At 31.3% G+C, this 19,680-nt stretch overlaps 5 protein-coding genes across 6 annotated transcripts; 2 read left to right on the top strand and 3 right to left on the bottom strand.

Annotated features, from left to right (window-relative positions):
• Positions 1-68: 68 nt before the first annotated feature.
• LOC113516649 (F-box only protein 42) lies at positions 69-3,017 on the top strand. The gene is made up of 3 exons (XM_026901100.3): positions 69-391; positions 873-2,086; positions 2,158-3,017. Exons 1-3 carry the CDS (start codon positions 232-234, stop codon positions 2,629-2,631), a joined length of 1,848 nt encoding a protein of 615 aa, XP_026756901.1. The 5' UTR covers positions 69-231; the 3' UTR covers positions 2,632-3,017.
• On the bottom strand, positions 3,006-8,320 carry LOC113516648 (pre-mRNA-splicing factor syf1 homolog). Its single transcript, XM_026901099.3, has 2 exons — positions 8,058-8,320; positions 3,006-5,526 (listed from the first exon to the last, which is right to left on the bottom strand). Exons 1-2 carry the CDS (start codon positions 8,094-8,096, stop codon positions 3,031-3,033), a joined length of 2,535 nt encoding a protein of 844 aa, XP_026756900.1. The 5' UTR covers positions 8,097-8,320; the 3' UTR covers positions 3,006-3,030.
• Positions 8,321-8,865: 545 nt separating this feature from the next.
• LOC113517113 (zinc finger CCCH domain-containing protein 13-like) lies at positions 8,866-17,980 on the top strand. The gene is made up of 9 exons (XM_026901693.3): positions 8,866-9,533; positions 10,522-11,780; positions 11,860-12,020; positions 13,380-13,467; positions 13,655-13,881; positions 14,078-14,173; positions 14,282-14,399; positions 14,878-15,224; positions 17,383-17,980. The coding sequence occupies exons 1-9, from the start codon at positions 8,974-8,976 to the stop codon at positions 17,596-17,598; spliced, it is 3,072 nt and encodes a 1,023-aa protein (XP_026757494.1). The 5' UTR covers positions 8,866-8,973; the 3' UTR covers positions 17,599-17,980.
• Positions 15,935-16,448, bottom strand: LOC128202404 (uncharacterized). Its single transcript, XM_052902629.1, has one exon. The coding sequence runs from the start codon at positions 16,424-16,426 to the stop codon at positions 15,986-15,988; it is 441 nt and encodes a 146-aa protein (XP_052758589.1). The 5' UTR covers positions 16,427-16,448; the 3' UTR covers positions 15,935-15,985.
• Positions 16,444-19,680, bottom strand: LOC113517114 (probable alpha-aspartyl dipeptidase). Of its 2 annotated transcripts, none has more exons than XM_052902628.1 (3): positions 19,298-19,680; positions 18,536-19,099; positions 16,444-16,571 (listed from the first exon to the last, which is right to left on the bottom strand). In XM_052902628.1, the coding sequence occupies exons 1-3, from the start codon at positions 19,396-19,398 to the stop codon at positions 16,565-16,567; spliced, it is 672 nt and encodes a 223-aa protein (XP_052758588.1). In that variant the 5' UTR covers positions 19,399-19,680; the 3' UTR covers positions 16,444-16,564. The 2 variants fall into 2 exon arrangements, with proteins under 2 accessions (XP_052758588.1, XP_026757496.1); XM_026901695.3 differs by lacking the exon at positions 16,444-16,571 and adding an exon at positions 17,938-18,146.

Below are 19,680 nucleotides of genomic sequence, written 5' to 3'. Positions count from 1 at the left end.
TTTTAAAAGGGACGTTGCAATCCACTCATTTTAAATTATATTTAGCCAAGAAACTTAATATATATTTGGCAACACTGATCAAATTGTCAGTCTCAATGTTATTTGCTCTTGTACATTTTCAAGATTTTTGTCTGTTTTGTACATCTATTTTCTCATGATCGCTATGAAAATGTTGTCTTTTGAAATATAAATCGACGCCATTCAAATATTATAAAATTAAATATAATAAACATGGAAGTTATACACAGATCCCTACGACAACAAACTCTGCGTAGTACTATTGAGGATCTTCCAGATGAAGTATTGGAATTTATATTGAGTTTTTTGCCTCCTTACAAAGACTTACAAAATTGTATGACTGTTTGTAAACGATGGTATAACTGTGCTCAAAGTGAGTCTTGTCTACATCTATATTCTTTGTTACTTTTTGAAAACTCGTAACCATTTACTTAGTGTAATTTTTATTTAAGTAACTTTATTTTTACATATTTTACTCTAATTATACCCACTAGCCATTTGTATATAAAGTTGAATTTGTGATGCTATAATTTATATATTAAATTACATCTTTTGTCTGGTTCTAAGTTGTGTGGTTATTTTTATAAATAGGACGAGGTGAAGATCTAAACCAATTTAAAACTTTAAATTTTGTGAAATTGGAGCAATAATAGAATTGTACTTTTTTCACATGTTATGATGTTTGTTTGTATTTATGACTAAAATCACTTAACAAATTTTAATGAAATTAATTACATTGGACTAGCATATACAAATTTTAGAGTCAAATTTCAGAGAGTAAATTTTAGTAGTCTTATATAAACTATTTTTCAATAATTTTTTGAGTATCTAAGTGTTCTTAACTTATATTTCAGATGTCTTACGTAAAACATCTTTAAAACTCATTAAAGCAGTAGGAGAATTCAATATATTATGGAAAAATATTGCCCCAGTTGACATGGGACCTACAATAACAAAAAGATTTTCACATGCAGCGTGTGTACTTGAAAACAATATGTACATATTTGGAGGTTGTACTACTAATGCTACATCATTTAATGACCTGTGGCGTTTTGATCTGTCTATTCGCCAATGGATAAGGCCATTGGCCACAGGAACATATCCAGTACCAAAAGCATATACTTCCATGGTACATTATAAAGACTGTTTGATAGTATTTGGGGGATGGGCTTACCCTTCATTATCACAATATTATCAGAATACAACTATGTTTAATGAGATACATTTTTATTGTGTTAACACTAATAGGTGGATATTGATTAATTCCATCAATAGCCCACCTCCAATGGCAGGGCATTCTGCTTGCATGAAAGGAGATGAAATGGTAGTATTTGGTGGGATGGTAATGTCAGCAACACAAAACCTTCAAATACAATGTTCTAATGATGTTTGGGTACTTGATTTACCCACTCTAACCTGGAGAAAACAGCCTACTACCAAACCTAGACCATCACCAAGATATGCACAATCATTAATTCGATTAGACTCTGAAAGGTTGATGTTATTGGGAGGCGTCCAGACTTTGCATAACCGGTTTATTTATAATGATTGTTGGATTTTAACAATGAAAGGACCTACTTGGACCTGGAAAGAACTGGCCGTGAAAAATAAAGAATGGGCAGCTGCTAATATATGGTGTAATCCTGCATGTAGGGTTGGAGATAAAGTTGTTAGTTTGAGTAGAAGTAGAAATGGATGGAATTGTGCCAAACCATTAGTCACATCAGCTGTTCGTTTATCAGCTTTAAGTAGACCAGAAGGAGCACCTGTATCAGTTAGAGTGGAACAAAGCTTACAAAGACCATTAGATAGAGATCAAAATATAAATGGAAGAAGAGGTGTTTTACCTAGACAAGCCTTGGCAAGGCAAGTACAGGAAAATAATCCAAATGAACCAATAGCTGGTCCCAGTAATGAGCAAATTAGAAATCAAAATCTAGTGGTATCTGATGAAAATGCCAGCTGTGAAGCCAATAATATTCCAGGACCTAGCTCTGAAATGAAACAAGCAAGTAATAGTGCTGATTTGATAAGAAAAGATTCATCTTTTAGAAGAAACAAAAATAAGGTAAGGTGCAATAATTTATAATTAATGATTTTTTTTTACCACTATGTGAATTTATAATGTTTTATTTTCAGAATAAAGGTATGAAGATTGTACGACAATTACAAGAAGCTAACAAATACCGGATGGCAGCATTTGCTTGTGATTCATCTTTAAATAATACATCACCTGAAAATGATCTCATAAATCAAAGACAAATTGCTAATTTAGAAAATAGAAGAGAACCACTTCCTCCCCCACCAAATCCACAACAAAGGCAACCAGCTGTCAAGAAAATAAAAAGAAATACATTAACTATGCATGTGTTGGATATTTCAAGTATCATAGATGGAAACTCTCTTAATTATGTGTCTTGGTTATGTCCTCGCTTGGGAGAGATGAATGGAGCTCCAGAAGAATTAGTCATGTATTCTTTAGTAAAAGGAAATGGCGAATTGATTATGTTTGGAGGTGTTCACAATGATATTAGTGTTTTAAATTATAATGAACACCAAAGTATGTATTCTAATTCACTCCATTTCATTACACCTCCAAGAGATGTAATATGATTATTGAATATAAAAAAAATCTGTGTGATAATGTCACTTTAAGAAAGCACTTGAAATGCCAATAAACTGTGCAGTATCAAATTATGTATGTAAATATATTATGCTTAATTACAAATTAGGAAGAAATTATCATAATTTTTTTATGTGCAACTTTTAAAATTTTATATTTGTAGTAGTTTCAATTTTTTATTTTGCAATTGAATAATAATACCTTATATTTGCTTAAACTTATTACTTTTCACTAATGAATTTCATTATATAAAATACAATGTTCTGTGATTTCAGTTGTAAATAATAATGGTTTGTGTATAGGAAAGAGTAATTCAATATAAATATTAAAGTGTAACTGAATATGTTTATAAATAAAAAGTTGATTTATTAATGGATATTTAATTAAACTTATACATTATTTTCTCGAACGAGACCTCCAAACACAGCAGCCGGGATCTCTTTCTTTTGAACTGGTGATACTTCTCCATCATCATCATCATCACTATTTTCTGAATCTTCATTAATGTCTATTTCATCAGGATTTACTACTTTCTCTGAACTTTCTTTAAGGCCTTGTGTTTCACCACGTACAAACATAATATTACCTTTGTTTTGTACTGCCATCTCTGCTGCTTTAGCCTCTAGCATTCTCATACCATCCTTCATACCTGGTGCAAGATCAGAAATAGTACCAGCCGCTTGTGCTGCTGAACTTAACATTTGGGCAGACATCATATTTACTTGTGTGTTGTAAGTTGCTTGTACACTTCTCTTTATCCTTAACATTTCACGCATTGTATCTTCATTACCATGTCGAACTTCAAATTCTTTCCAAGTATTCCAAAACTCTGCTGTGATTCTAGGATCACATAGTTGGCTACAATGAGCATATATAGCTCGAGCTCGATCAATTTCACCCAATCGTGTTTCCATTTCAGCAAATCTAACGCACATTTCTCTAGCTTTATCCTCAGGTAAAGTTTCAATTGCTTTCTCATAGATTTGTCGCGTCTTTGGTACACCATAAATCTCTGCAGCTTTTTTAATGTAAATATTAAACATTTCAAACATCTGATCAGGAAGTACTGATGTGGTAGCTCTTTCATAGACAGACATCGCATGTCTTGCCAGACCATGTTCTTCTTCCAGTTTTGCATAAAGAAGGAATATTGATTTTGCAAACTCTGCAGGACAATGTTCAAGGCATTGTTCAAATAAGTCTCTTGCTCTTTCTAGTTTTGTTCCACCATATCTTTTCAGGAATTTAGTTAAATATGTATTCCAGATGTCATAAACATTAGGCCACTTGAATAGAGCTATACCTTTTTCATAGGCTCTAAAAGCTTCTTCAAAATAGTTATGTTCCTCTAAGAAAAGTCCATAATTTATAATTATTTGTGGTGTGGCTATTTTTAAATCAATAATATGATCATAGACAGCTTTACAAGATTTGTATGTACCAAAACTTTCTTCTAAATCTGCATACATTGACCAAACTTTGAGTGACTTATATAAACGCATTTGTACTGTTTCAGTGTCATCATGGTAAGCAACTTTTCTACTAGGTAAAACAGTGGCTTTTTGCATTAACTTAAGAGCTTCTTCATAGTTTTCATGTCTAATTTCCATTTCTGCCCATTCACACCATACTGAAGCTAAATCATCAACTTTTGCATAAAGGACTTGTGTTGCTTTTTCAAATATCAATCTAGCATCTTCTATTTGCTCATTTTTTTCATAAAATTTTGCAAATCCAACCCATAATGTGTATAGTTTACCTACAGCCAATTTGGGATCTACTGTTTGTACAGCTTCTGTATAAGTATCAATAATTTCATGGGGTTTCCCTTCATATAGTTTAACTCTTTTATGCCATTCAGTAACATTATGTGGATTTTGTCTAAGAAGTACTGAATTAAGGAGCAATAACCTTCTCTCCATTAAGTATTCAAATCTTGCAAGCCTAAGTTCCAAATCAATATCATCATCTTCAGTTGGATTTGTTTTTCTTGCAACTTCTTCCATTTTTTTATTTAAACTAAGTTCTTCAAATTGTGCATATGCATCAAACACTTGAGTAAAATCTCTTACTGTTGCTACAGTTTGAATTGCTTCCTCATAAATATCTCTAGCTCTTTCAAAAAGGCCACTTCGTACATAGTAATCTGAGAGAGAGTTCCACAAATGTCCTAACTGATCAGTATAACGTCTAAGTCCTCCTCTAATAATAGCATCCACATTGAGGGAATGAATTTTATCTGGATTTTTAGATATCAATTCACATAATTCATTCCAGAGCTGATGGTTAGATTTACCATGCTTTGATTGAAAGTTTTCATTGTTTACTATTTGAGCCAACTTCAAAGCAGCCTCATCTAGTTTATTTATGGAAATTAAATAATCTATATATTCTTCGGTGTCTTCCGGACACAATTTCAAATATCTTCTAAATACTCTGACAGCAGTTTCAGGGATGTCATGTTTTCTTAGAAAGTTAAGATAAAGCGGCCATATTCTATGGTGTTGTGTAATAGGCAAAGCTCTTAATGCACTATCAAAGGCTTTTCTTGTGCCTGTGATTTTACACTGATCTGTCAAAAATGTGCAGTAATCCATCCATATTCTAGGCATCTTGTGCATGAACACTAAAGACCTTTCAAAACAGTTGTTGACATCTTCATAACAAGGATCAATGATGCAGCGACCCCTAACTTGATTTCGCCTTAGTTTTAAATAATTATACCATAGTTTAAAGGAGCCAGGTAACTCTTTTAAAGCTCTTTCATATATCATATTAATTTCATTTTTGGGTGCTCCTTTTTTATGTTCAATATAACGAAGCCAATGTTTTACAGAAAACGGGTTTCTCAATATTTCTTCTTCATAGGGTAAATCTTGTTCACTCTGAAAATACACATTGTATAAACAATTAAAATTTTAATTTCAGATAAATTATAACTATACCTAGGAAGAATTTATAAGTTAATCTCAATCCTGTGGCAAACAGTTAAAAAATTGCTACTAGCAGCATCCATTCTGCACATTTTGGCACATCTGACAGAGGTTCGACGAGGGAGGGAGTTCCTACTAAAATATGCTTTTCAGAAAAACTAAAATTATTATTTTTTTTTATGAAAGTTATGCACTTATCATATGTTTTTGGAATTATAATAAAATATGCTATAATTTTATACAGACATTATGTTTAAGGTGTAATAATAAAATAATATTCCACATTAAACATAGAGATATGATATTTTTCCAATTTTTGGTATAAAATCTGCCATAATTAATCACACATTTCAAACACACATCACAATTTTAACTTTATTTAAAAAAGAATAAAATATTCAAAAACATAGACTGAAAAATACAAATCACTATATACATTTTTTATCAATAGGAGGTTTACAAAAATCTGCAGTATTGGGAGGCCTAGTGCCAATCATATAAAATAGTTCATGTTACATGCTTAGTCTAGAGAAAGTTATGGGTCAAGTTGCTAATGCTCATTGTTTATTTATAAGTTTGGTTCATAAGTTTATCCTATACACATATATATTTTGTTAGTAGTAGTACTTGTATTAAATACAATAGATTTAGTTCTTAGTCCAAGTAATTCGACAGTTTATTTATAATAAACACAACACACACTAAATACATGAAACATTATTTCACACTATTATATTAAAATATTATTTAATTTGTAAGTACAGTTATACTAGGTAATAATATTTTTCTTTTTCTATTTTCAAATTTCAATAGAGTTTATTAATATACCTAGTTTGCACCTTAACACTTTCCCTTAATAATTAAACTCTCATTGGCTGCAGTTCCAGCTCTAGCCTGGCTTTGCTTGGGTGTTGGTTTGGTTTGGTATCTGCGAGTTTCTTTTTATGCTAAATACCCACTTGCATGGTAGCGCCGTCTGATTGGGTGGTAGATTACATAAACTCCAGAGATCTTTCCTATTTAAAACTTATTTATAAGTTTTTGGATTGCCTGTGACATTTAGTAGACAAAGTCTTCAACTTTTATGGACGTTTATAGTGTTCCTGTCTTTAAAATTATGTCTTGATATCCCAGTATCTTAAGCATCTAAAAACTCTTCAGGTTTTTCAACATAAAAATGATCTTCCATATCAGCAACAACAAATTTATCATTTATTAATGTGATAATGTGTAATAAACATAACACACACTAAATATATGAAACACTATATCACACTATTATATTAAAATATTGTAGTTTTTTAGACAAAAGTCAATTCATAGAACATAACAAATATTAAGTTTACTAGGCAATCATATTTTTCTTTTTCTATTGTCAAATTTCCCTAAAGAGTTTATTAATACCTAGTCCAGCCATAAGTTCTGTTAGAAATGAAAATAATTTTTTTATGAAGTAATGTAATATTACTAAAATTTATATCTACATATATATTAGTCTCAGCAAAAAAAAATCTATTTGAAATGGCCACTTTTGGCTTTTTGGCCTTTAATTTCGCTATTGCTTCCTCCAAAGATTTTTTAAGAGACTCAATGTCACCATGTCGTTTAGAGCAGGCCATGTCCTCTAAAACTGACCATAATGATGAGGGCCAGTCTTCAGTTTTTATAAAGTCCGAAACATTGGTTTTAAGCCAAACATGGGCAGTTTATGCCTTGTGACCAGGTGCAGAGTCCTGCTGGAAAATCCACAGTATATTTTTAATAAGTGTATTGTTGAGAAGTTTCACAACAATATCAAGATATTGATATACTTTGGCTTTTGGCTTGATATACTTTTGAAAAAGGAGTGAAAACTTTATTTTCACTTCTTTTTCCCAAAAATGTAGTTTTGTGACTCCTTGATAAGACACACCCCACCAAACCCTCACTGATGCAGGATGATGACCACATTGTACCTTTCTGACCACTTGAGTAGCTTCTTAAGAACTGTACTGTGTATACACTTTATCATTTTGCTTATTGTTGTGTTCTTAAATCGTGAAAGTTTTGTCATCCATAAAGAGGATATTTCTGTGCCTTTCACCTGCATATAGTGACTGAAAGCATTTTGATCGATCCACTGTCTTTAATCATAAAAATTGATTTAGGGCATGTCTTGTATATCGACGATAAGCACCGAGCTTCAGATCTTGTTTTATAATATGCGACAGAGTCCTAGAGGGAATCTTTATTTCTCATGATAAGATTTTTGCTTCATTATGGGGTTTGATGAATTCTGGCTTAACAGCATTAACTGCGAATGTAGTTCTAGCAGCACGCGGCCGGTTCATAAATAAAAAAGTTATATCAATCTAAAGAATACCCACGAGTGTAAAGCCGGGAAAGGTTGCTAAATAGGTTATTATAGAAGTAGTTTTCTATAATATATAGGAGATATTTTAAATTACCATATAAAAAATAAATAATATATAAATTTTACTTACGAAAAATATATCTATGTTTTTCCCGTCTAATAAAGGCATCTTTGTATTTTTTTCTGTTTATTTACACTAGGTAGGCATACAAATTTATTTTTTTTATATTCAATCAAAAATTACAATAATAATGGAATATGGAGTTGGTAATACGATAAAATGAATGAAAAAAACTCTTCATGGAATATAAACTATAAAAATTGATTTAAATAATTCAATTCAAGATAACCATTTGGAATGACAATCACTACAAAAGAATGGTACAGATTAGAGCGACTATGTCTAAAGAGCATAGATTAGAGCAGCACAGATTAGAGAACCTATGTCTACAAAATAACGAGGTGTGACTACTAATCCGACTATAAATTATTCGATTGGACAATTCTTTCGGATTATCCAATAGATTTTCAAATAATTTGATTAAGATAGATTTATTCTTGTAATTCAAGGCAGTCAGCAAAATTTTTATAATGCACTACTCATTAAATTTCTAATATTTTTTATCCTTTTTTTTTTGTATTATAGCGAGTATTTTGTATATACGAGACTGCAATTGCAATCTAGTGACAAAAGACAATTAATTTATATATAAAATAAATCATTCAGCGGAGATCACTATCGTATGCTCATTAGCATAACGTATTTATGTATATGCTCGCTAATAGCTTTCAGGTAGATAATAAGAAAGAAAAGGAAGACAGCAAACGTGTATTCTCGGCTGGCGAGGATAACGAAGGCGGGTTTACTGTCTATTAAATAGATACCTATTTATTTTAACAAAAATCATCTTTATGATCTGTGATAGATGATGTGATCTAATGTAATCTGTGGATAATAAACAAGGCAATGGCGACTTTTAGACCGGTGAAAATGTATTTTTTCAAACGATTTTAATTGTATGTAAGACCAATGTATTTCATTTATAATGTCAAAGCAAGGAAAAAGAAAAATAACTGTTGAATTACCGAAATCAAAAGATTTATCCAATAGACCTAGTGTTTTTGAGCGTCTCGGAACTAAGAAAACTTCAAGTGCAAAAAAAACAATTGAACATTGTAGACAGTGGGCACAGCACGGCAGTTGCGCTTACGGTAAAAGTTGTAAATTTGCAGCTACACATACTTTAATTAGTCCTTCTAAACAACGAGCTGCTAATAAAGATAGTGAATCAAAACGTTTAATTAAAGATGATGGAAAAAACAGATTACATTCTACTGTGGTTGTGAGATCGGGCCGTAGCCCTGACGGCGAAATTGACAATTGGGATCAAAATGACCTAGAATACGCAGATACAGACGTTCTTGAGAAAAGAAGGCAACAATTGCAACGTGAATTAGAGTTGCAGTTGAAAATGGACTCTGGAAAAGACATGCGTAAGATTAAGAAAAAAACTGTTTCCAGTACTTCTTCGTCGAGAAGTTCTAGTTCTTCGAGTATGTCTTCGTCATCTTCAGATGGTAGTACATCCTCATCTTCCTCTGGAAGGTATGATAGCAATTATATCTATTTGCACTGCTATTATTTGAATAGTGCATTAAATTAGTCATTTACCTTATATTGATAAATTCAATAACAATACAAATTAAACATTGTTTACTTTTTATGCTGAGTACAGAAAAATTATATAGTTAGGTTCTAAATTGCACAAAACAAAAATAGTTTCACTATAAATATTTTATCAAATAGCCAACTATTTATTCTTTTGAGTGAAATTGTATCTTATATGTATTTTTTTCATAATAAATTGTATCTATAATTAATTATAATTAGTGTGTAAGCGAATAAAGATATTGGATTAAATTAGATATTTATGGTTTAGTAGGTTCAAGAAATGTGTAAGATTAAATTGAAAAATCGAAGTATGTTCAGTGTTCTCACATTTTCGTTTGAAAGAAGGGTAGACAATATTATAATACATAATAAGTGTAAGATTAAACAACATGCCTGTATTTACTTATTGCTTTTATATTAATTTATTGTAATTGGTCCATATTTTTGGTAATACACATATTGTTTTAAATTTATAATAAATTATGTAAGAATAGGTACATCGAGAAAAAGTCATTATCAATTCATGTTGAAACAAATCCCAAACTAGAAAATTTTGAATCAAATTACTTGTAATATTGAAAATTTAATTACTTAGTTAATTTTGCATGCTTTACTAGACCATTCCTGGAGTCGAAATATATCTTTATAGTCATCATTATTATAAATATTATACAGGTGAAATTAAATATTTATTTTTTAATTATAATTATTCAACTGCATGCATCATGTTACATTTTAATATAGAAGGTTAAAATTTTATTTGTTATTTATTAATACTTTTTCTTTAGAAAGATCCCTACTTTCACTGGTAGTGCACTATCCTTAGTAAGCTAATTTTTAGCTAATTATTTTGAACTATATATAAATATAAATCTCTGATTGTTTTATTGTATATATATATATATGTTGAATTCTTTTATAGAGACACAAGAAGGAAGGTTAAAAAAGGAAAATTAAAAAGGAATTCTAGTTCATCCTCAGATGGTGATATTCCTACTAAAAAGAAATTTGTTAAAGGTGATTCACTAAAACGAGATAAAAGCAATACAAAAAAAAGTAATGTAAAAAAAGATGACAGATTATTAAAAAAAAATGATGTAAATAAAAAAAAGCCTGTCACTAAGCCAGCTATTAGTAAAAAGTCCCTGTCACCAGGTAAAAAATCTGGTGGGACTCCCCCAATTAGTTCTAAAAGTGTAACTAAACTCTCAACTAAACATGGAAAATCTCCACCAAGAAGAGAAAGAAATAGGAGTGCCTCTCCTCATTCTGTAAGGGATAGGGATAAAGATCGTGATCGTGTTAAAGAAAAAGACAGGGAAAAGGATAGAGATAAAGATCGTGATAAGGATAGAGAACGTGCTAAAGGTCGCAGTAGATCTCCTAGGAAAGGAAGATCTAGGTCTCCAAGACTTAAGGATCCTAGAAAAAAAGAAAGTTCTGATAGAAGTAGACCAGTTTCTCCTAAAAAACAAGTTAGGAGAGATGGTAGTTCAGAGAGGCATCGAAAGAGATCAGCAAGTAGAGATCGAGATAGAGGACGCGATCATAAAGATAGGTCTTTAGAGAGGAGGAAAGATAAACATGATGAAAAAGATAGACATGATAGAAAGGAAAGAGGTCGTGAGAGAAACAAAGATAATAAAAGAGATGATAGTAAGCGAAGGGGTCGTGATCGAGGATTAGGTAGTAGAGGAGGGTCTGATAAGGGTTTAGAAAAACCTAATAAGCCCATGGAGCGTCTACTGCCTAGACCGGAGGAACGTTTAGCTGCCCTTGCTGCTATTTCCAACAGAAATCTTGAAACAGATAAGAATTCCACCAATTCAAAAGATAGACAAGACACACATTCCGATAGAGGTGGACGTAAACTGGACAGACTTGAAAGAGACCGTTCTACTAAAAGAGATAGATTGGATAGTATGGACAGGGAACAAGGTGATTATGAACTTGGTATGGATCGTCAATATGATAATGAACATAGCATTGAACAATATGATAGAGTAGATGAAAGGTATGATGGTCCGAGAGAAGATGAACGATCACCAGGATATAGTATACAAAACAGGGATAGGCACTATGACTCTGGCTATGATATGTCTGGTCCTCCTAGAGGTTATCCTGATGATGACGACCGAATATATGGTGATCATATGGGTGATCATAGAGGTGTTGAAATGGGTAAGTGAAGTTTTGATAACAGGAATATTTCTTCTTCTTACATTTTTTTTATAAATATTAACTTTTTTATGTGGTCAAGGTTATGATGATCGTCGTCCACATCGTGATCACTCATGGGAGGGTCGATCAACGTCACTAGATCGTGAAAGGTATATGCATTCCCATAAAGAGTGGGACAATGAGGATTATCGCCCTTCTGGAGAATGGGGGAGAGAACGACATTGGTCTATGCATGAGCAGGTATATATAATTTTTGTAATTTTTATTTTTTTATTATTTTTAGTGACATTCAGTTTTCATTTATTTACTTTGATCTAATGTTCTACTTTAGGCGAGTTTATACTATCAAGCTTTGTACTGGAATGAACCAATTGATTATCGTAAAAGAAATGATAAAATGTCCTGTTTCATTCTATCCCACATTTTCCTTGGCTGTCCTTATCCTCATTTTGGTATGTGTGCTTTTAATACATATTTATCATGTGACTACTTTTTGGAAATATGTCATGTTAATTTTTCTTATTGTATATACAGTTAACACTATATAAGTAACATTCTTTATAAGCAACCTCTATACAAGCAACTTTTTTTAGTTTAACTGTTCTATATAAGCAACTTATTTTTTTAAAGCTAAATATTTGAGTTGTTTAGCTCAATTCAGAAGTAAAATTAGCTATTCATAACAAGAAACCACAAATAGTAAAAAAATCTGTCATTGGAATATGTTTGTGTATGTTTCAACCATAAAATATGAATCAGAAAAAAAAGAATTTCAATTTCGTTAGGAGATAAACTATCCATTTTAAAGGATATTAAAAATGGTAAGAATGGATCATTTGGCGTTAGAATGGCCAAAAGAAAATGACTTACCCTGCAATGAGGTACTTTTGTTATAAAGAATAAGAGAAAGAGCTATCATGAACAAATATATGTACTAAACTGCACTAAACCAAAGATTTATTAAAATTTTATTTTTTAATTTTTTTTTATTTAATAATAAAATATTTTCCTTTGCAAAGTAAAACTGAATTTATTTTAATCTATACAGCATAGTTATTTATTTATTTAACTCTTTATTGCACCATAAATAAACATATACAATGACAAGTGAATAATTCAAATGAAATACAGTAACATAAATACAGATTGAAATATACACATAAAGGTACAAAGGCGGTCTTATTGCTAGGGCAATCTCTTACAGACAACCTTTAGTTAAGGGAGAACAGATAGAAAAGGGCAGGTGGCGCAAGAGTGAATTAATAATTTTCGTGCATAAAATACAAAAACATAGTTAGTAAAAGAAATAAGTAAAAATATTTTCCAGATGGTATTTTTATACTCCTTTTTTCCCTATAAGCAAGTTTTCGCAATAAGAAACTTTTTTAATGAAATTGGTACAAATTAGTTGCTTATATAGAGCATTCACTTTATTACTACTTCTACTTTGTGTAAGACTATAGATAACTAAATCGAACATTATAGAAATATTAGTTTTTTAGAAAGTGGTATAATAATTTGTATATTTATAAGATTATTTTTGTAATTAATATGTATGTTCTGTAAGGTTTTCATATGAGAATTTTGTGTTATTCTAAGATGAACGAGTGGGGTGATAAAGATCCAGAGATGGAAGGCTGGCATCACAGAGGTCATCCACCTGGACCCCATCGTGGAAGAATACATGGTTAGCAATTTCTAGTATTAGATTACTATTTCCTTGTGATAAAAAATTACTAGATTTATGTCATATTTTATCATTGTCTAAATATTTCATTATATTTTATTATTATATGTTCACATGAGCAGTAGTTTGATTTCATGTCTAATAATGTCAGATTTATTGTAGTTACGTATTTTTTTGCATCTTATAGATGAATATGGTGGTCGAATGCGGATGGATCTTAATAGAGGAGATGGTAACAAAAGAAGAGTGGCTAGAGTTGAATCAGACACACCAGCAAAAGAAACTGCATCGCCTGCTCCCCAGCCTGTTGTAGTCGCACCAGCGCGACAGGATACTGAAAATGATGATAAACCTATACCTGATGATCTCAGTGAAATTAGCGACGATCCAGATGATATACTGGAAAGAGAGGATGTTAGTTTAATTTTTCATTGGTTTAATTAATTGTTGTAAAGATTTGTTACCAGCAAGTATTAATATGTGATTAAATTACTGATTTCAGTCATCCATTATCACAATTATTTATGAATTAAAATTTCGTAACATACATAAAAAAAATTACCAAAACTTCCTTCTTGAAGAGTCTTAAAATTTATAAATTATATTGCAGATGGTCGATCAAAACATCGACGATGATAGTCAAACCGCAGTGCCACCCGATGAAGCCACGTCCAAACTTGACACCTCGGAGAAAGAATCTACGCAGGTAACTACAGATTTGAATTCCGTTTATAATAAACTATAGAAATAATTTTATATTGACAAAAAAAAAATAGTAGGTTATACTAGTTATTTTATTTCTATATGTAATTAGGACACAAGTGGGGCCGGAGAAGAAAAAGAGTCGCAAGATGTTAAAGATGAAGATGATGTTACGAATATGGACTTTGAAGAAATATCTGATGGAGAATTAGAAGAAGAAAGGACTCGAGGTAATTGCTATTAGTTTAAAAACATTTCTAAATTTATTTGTGTCGTAACAAGCATATGTTTTATTTGCAAAAAAATTAAGTAGAAACTGTTAATATATAGACCTTTGAATTGTAAATTACCAGTACACTGAGACTACTGTACAGCTAAATAATATATATAAAATGAATTGGATAATAGAAAGTTGGTAATATTCAACTAATCACCCATAATAATCTGAAAATCGATCAATTTATATAGATTATGAATTCAATTGATATGGTGATATGCAGTTTAATTCAATATTACTATATAATAATTAATTATAGTTTATTATAATCGAATCTACTTATTGTACTTGTAATGTAGATTGTATCGATACAGTTACAATATAATACTATCAATCAATAAAATTAATTCTATCTCTATTTTAACCATAAAGATTTTATCTCTGTGAGAGATTTCTGCATTTATTAACGTAATTAATATCGTTTGTTTTAGCTGGTTTAGGGGATGCTTTGGGAGTAGATTGGGCAAGTCTTGTTGCCGATGTACGTCGTCGCGAACAGACAACGCCTTCAGGCGGCGCCCGGGATCGATGGAGACCAGAACGAGTTCTTGCGCGGCTTGGGTTATCTTTACAGATGGCTGGCAAAGATACTGTACAAGATATATTATACAAAAATGCAGATACTATTCAATCAAAGAATAAAGTACCAGATTCTAGTTCTACAGAAATTTCAGAAAAAAGTCAAGCAGAACAAAATGGCAAATGTGAGACAGAGGATGAACAGAAATTGGAACCACCATCAGATGTCAACACCATACATCCAGTTGCTGCTATTCAGGTAACTAAATTTTTTAATAATTTAATATATATTTTCATATTAAAAACATAGTAAATTAGTAGCAACATAAATTATATTTATAGAGTAGACCTTTTCAGGTTGTTTATTGGCTCATGGAAGCAGTAATAATTTATTTTATTATTATTTACACTTTATTTATCAGTTACAAAAATAGTAAATACAATAAATTATCATTTCTCATTGATATTTAGCAATGAGAAATTATATAAAGGCAGCCTTATGACTAAGCAATTATTTTTAGACAGCCTTTGGGTAAAAAGTAATAGTAGGAAATGTACATATAGTGTCTCCATAGAAATGCTTGGAGAAAAACCGGTCATCTTTTTTATACAATTTTGCGTGATAAATAGTTAAGTGGCTCTTTTATAACTTCTATATTTATTTTGTCTTATAAATTCTGCATCTTTTTAATGTGTAAATATAAGCCGTGCGGATAGAGAAACAATATGAAAATGGCAGCCGGTATTTATAGTGGTGTAGTAGTAGCGTCAGTAAAAAAATATACCATTCATTCATTTATCGACTATATAATGGTCGACTTTTAAATACTAAACATTAACACAAGAACTTAAAAAATATTAATCGATGTTAAAACTATTTGAAAAAAATAGTAATTTAATTTAAAAGTCTTGTTTTAATTTTTATCTCGGGACTTTGCCTACAGGGTTCATAAAATAAGACTAATAAAACAAACTAAAAATATTTAATCAGAATCAAAAAACTAAACATAAAGATAGGCACTAACCACAACTACTTGTCCCTTCGCATGGATCATCATCAGATAAAGGTGTTACGCCCATGTCGACATCTTCTTCACCTTCGCTGCAGCTAGACTGACTGTCGTCACTGTTATCGCTTTCAGGGTTTATTTGAATTATGAAGTCGTTTAATTCATGTTCGTTAGTCACTTCGCGTGACCAGAACTTTTGCTCGAATCTTTTAATGTGGTTAATTTGCTTCTTCCAATCATAGGGTGTTATTGAGGCTATTACTGCCATAGTTAGTCCTTTTATTTTGCTCTCATATTGCTCAACATTTTTGTCTGCTACGCGTTGTTTAATGAGATTCCAAATGTGCTCAATGGGGTTGAGATCACAGTTGTATGGAGGTAGACTTAAGACTTCATGTCCATATTCTTTTAATAGTTTTTGATTTTGCTTTGAAAAGTAAGCCTGCACCATCGATGTATCACGAAGCCCAATAAATCTCTGAACTATGAATCAGACAGAACGCATGTGAGCGAATTCTTTACTATTAACGCTGTAACTGTGATTTGGAACGCAGCTATCATATAGATCATCATCATATAGATATATGATTCATAACCTAAAAAATTAAAAATCTCATTATTTATACTTTAGGTAGATTGTGTACTTAAAAGTATGTAATCTCACTTTCTTTTTTTTTATCTTCGTTATTGTGCGGGGATCCAAACCGGTTGTCATACTTGCGCGTGCGTTATTGAATTGAAAAGGGTGATATCGCTTCAGTCTCTTTTTTTCTTCAAAATACTTAATTACATTGTAAACGATCTGTCGAGCGTCACTGTAGAATCTTCCCGCGTTTACGAGAAGTCATGTTCAACAATAAAAAATCTAAACTTAACAAATAACGGAACACTAACACGAAAAGAGAATAATCTTCACAATTAACAGAACAGAATATTAACAATTGAAATGGAGCGCGTCGAGACAGTGTGAATGCTAATCCAAACTGATATTTTTTTTTGTACGCACTACCATGCAGAGCGAGCATATTAGCGAGATAGCATGAGACCGTCCGCCATTTACAGATTATTTCTCTAATCGCACGAGTTATACTCATTTTATTTATTAAATAATATGTCAAGATACATTTTATGCCTAAATATATAGAAAAAAACGAGTCGGCTAATTTCACAGTTAGCTGACAAAAAGTGGACCCATTTTTGAGGTTCGATGCTCTATCTAAATAATCTAAGATATAAACATATATAATAAAACATATACACATAATAGCATACATACAACAGAAGATAATTAAGGGAGAAGTTGGAGAGAAAACACAGAAAAATAGTACTTGAAGTTTGAGATAGTGGCACTTATCAGAGGTTTAGTGAGTGGTCGAACACACCAGATTTAACTTTAGAACGTTTCAGGTTGCTATCGAGAAAAGAAAAAGACAGCGTGCTGTGTTATTTGGTTCTGGGTGTGAAATTACAAGAGGGCTTAGTGCGAGAGGAGATTTGGCGTTGCGCCGATATTTATGTAATTTGCCAGCTGCTGAACGTACAGGCCAATCCCGTGTGACGCCTCAGCCTTCCCTATTTCATGCGGCACGGGCTTTGTTAATGCAGGCACCAGTCTCTGGCTGACGAAGACATTGAATCCAGAACAATACTGGATCAGATTGCAGTAGTTCAAGTGCAATATATTGAGAACAATTTTTATTAACATTGTGATCAATGAAAACGAGTTATAAATTCATTTAATATCAAAACTGAAATTGTGACAGTGACTAGTTCAAATTGTGAAATATTACTGTGCTTTTGTTGGTACCTATATAATCTGGTAACACTGAACTTCAATCTAGTGTGAAATAATCCTAGGTATTATGTATGTAGTGGTTGTCATCTGATGTTAAATAACATAATCTGTAAGTTATTCAGTCATTTTTGTTTTCTATATATTTGGTAAAGTTACAAAAATAATAATTTTGTAATTATCACAAATTTAATTAAATGCATTATTTGAAGACATTGTACAATTTTATTTTAGATTTCCTATATACATATAAGTACACATGAATAATATTGAAGAGTAAATAAATTGGAAGTAAAATGATATGTGTAGTTAGTTCTCATTTTGATGAAATAAAAAAGTTATGTCTGTTCCAACAGGATATTCAACTTTCTTATGACCTCTGAAACAAAATCACTATTTATATTACTATGTAAGGTTATTTTATATAGTATAAGACTAGACTACTGCTTTATAATTTATGTTCATTTTGTTGGGACTTCTGGGACTGATTAAATTATTAGAACATGTGGCTGAAAGAGATTACACCACTTTCTTTAAGATTAATTGATGTTTTAAAATAATGCTTACACTTATTCTTTACAGAAATGAGTCATACATATATGTACCATAGTACATACATACATACCATTCACACCAGTCTCCCATTAGGGTAGGCAGAAACAATGGAACATCAAATGGTAATGGCATATATTAGCAAGATATTACTTTGAACAACATTATTGATAATAAATAAAGATAAGTCTTTAATATAGCTAATGAAATACTTACTTTCTAAATAAAACTGCACCAGCAACACCTCTTAAAGCTAACGAGTCTCCATTTACATGTAGCAAAGATCCTTCTTTCAATCCTAGCACAGGAGAGGCATGGGACATTTCCAAGTATTCATTGATCCTTTGGTCTCTAGTTTCCCCTTTATGTGTCTCAGGATCTGCACTTTCTATGTAATGGGGGTTTATATTGAAAGGAACTATTCTTATTGCATCAAATGAAGGTGGATATATGATTGGCATATCATTTGTTGTGTGAATACTTTTTGTGGCCACATTAGTACCAGCACTACTTCCTATATATATCAAATTTCCCTCAGCCACTCTGTTTCTAATGAGTTCAACCAAATTATTTTCATAAAGTCGTTTTAATAGGAGGAATGTATTCCCACCACCTACAAATATAGCTCTGGTGGACATAACAGCATTTGCAGGATCAGGATAAGCATGAATACCACTAACTTCAAAGCCCCATGGATCAATAACTTCCTTGATTTTTGATGTGTAAGTGTCAAAATCATTTTGTGCATATGGTATAAAGAGTAGTTGTTTTACATTATTTCTGAAACAAATATACATTTCAAGGAAATTTGCGTGGTATACACTGACCGATAATATTGATAAAAATAGAGGATTGATGTCAGATTTATTGCAAATGAAATTGTTTCGTGATAAAAGTAAAGGTTTTACTAAATTAGCCCGTAATGGAATTCTATATAAGAAATACTGTAGATACACAGGTAGATTTATAGGTACTTACTTTTTTAAAATTGAAGAAATTTCTTGTTTAGCGAATTCTAACATGGAATATCCATGACAATTTGAGGATGAAAGTAATAAGGCTTGGCGAATGGACGACATATTAAATATGTACTTTTTTAAAAGTTTTAGTTGAACAGAAAGAAAATGTAATTAACAGTCTCACAATTGTTATCTGAATACGATTTTCATTATTTACTAAATAGGCAATATTAAAATTGATTTGTATAGAACTTATAACAATAGATAGATATATATCTACAGATAATAAATTATTATAAATGAAATAGACCGTCAATGGAAATAATTCAGTAAGTAATTAAAAGTTATCTAAGTAAAAAGCACAGAGTAAAAAGGTATTGGACTCACTGTCAGCGAGACATT

The sequence above is a fragment of the Galleria mellonella genome, unplaced genomic scaffold (genome assembly GCF_026898425.1).
Source record: "Galleria mellonella isolate WM207_F2 unplaced genomic scaffold, CSIRO_AGI_GalMel_v1 utg93, whole genome shotgun sequence".
Taxonomy (NCBI): Eukaryota; Metazoa; Arthropoda; class Insecta; order Lepidoptera; family Pyralidae; genus Galleria; species Galleria mellonella.
This window is presented reverse-complemented; position numbering and strand designations above follow the sequence as displayed.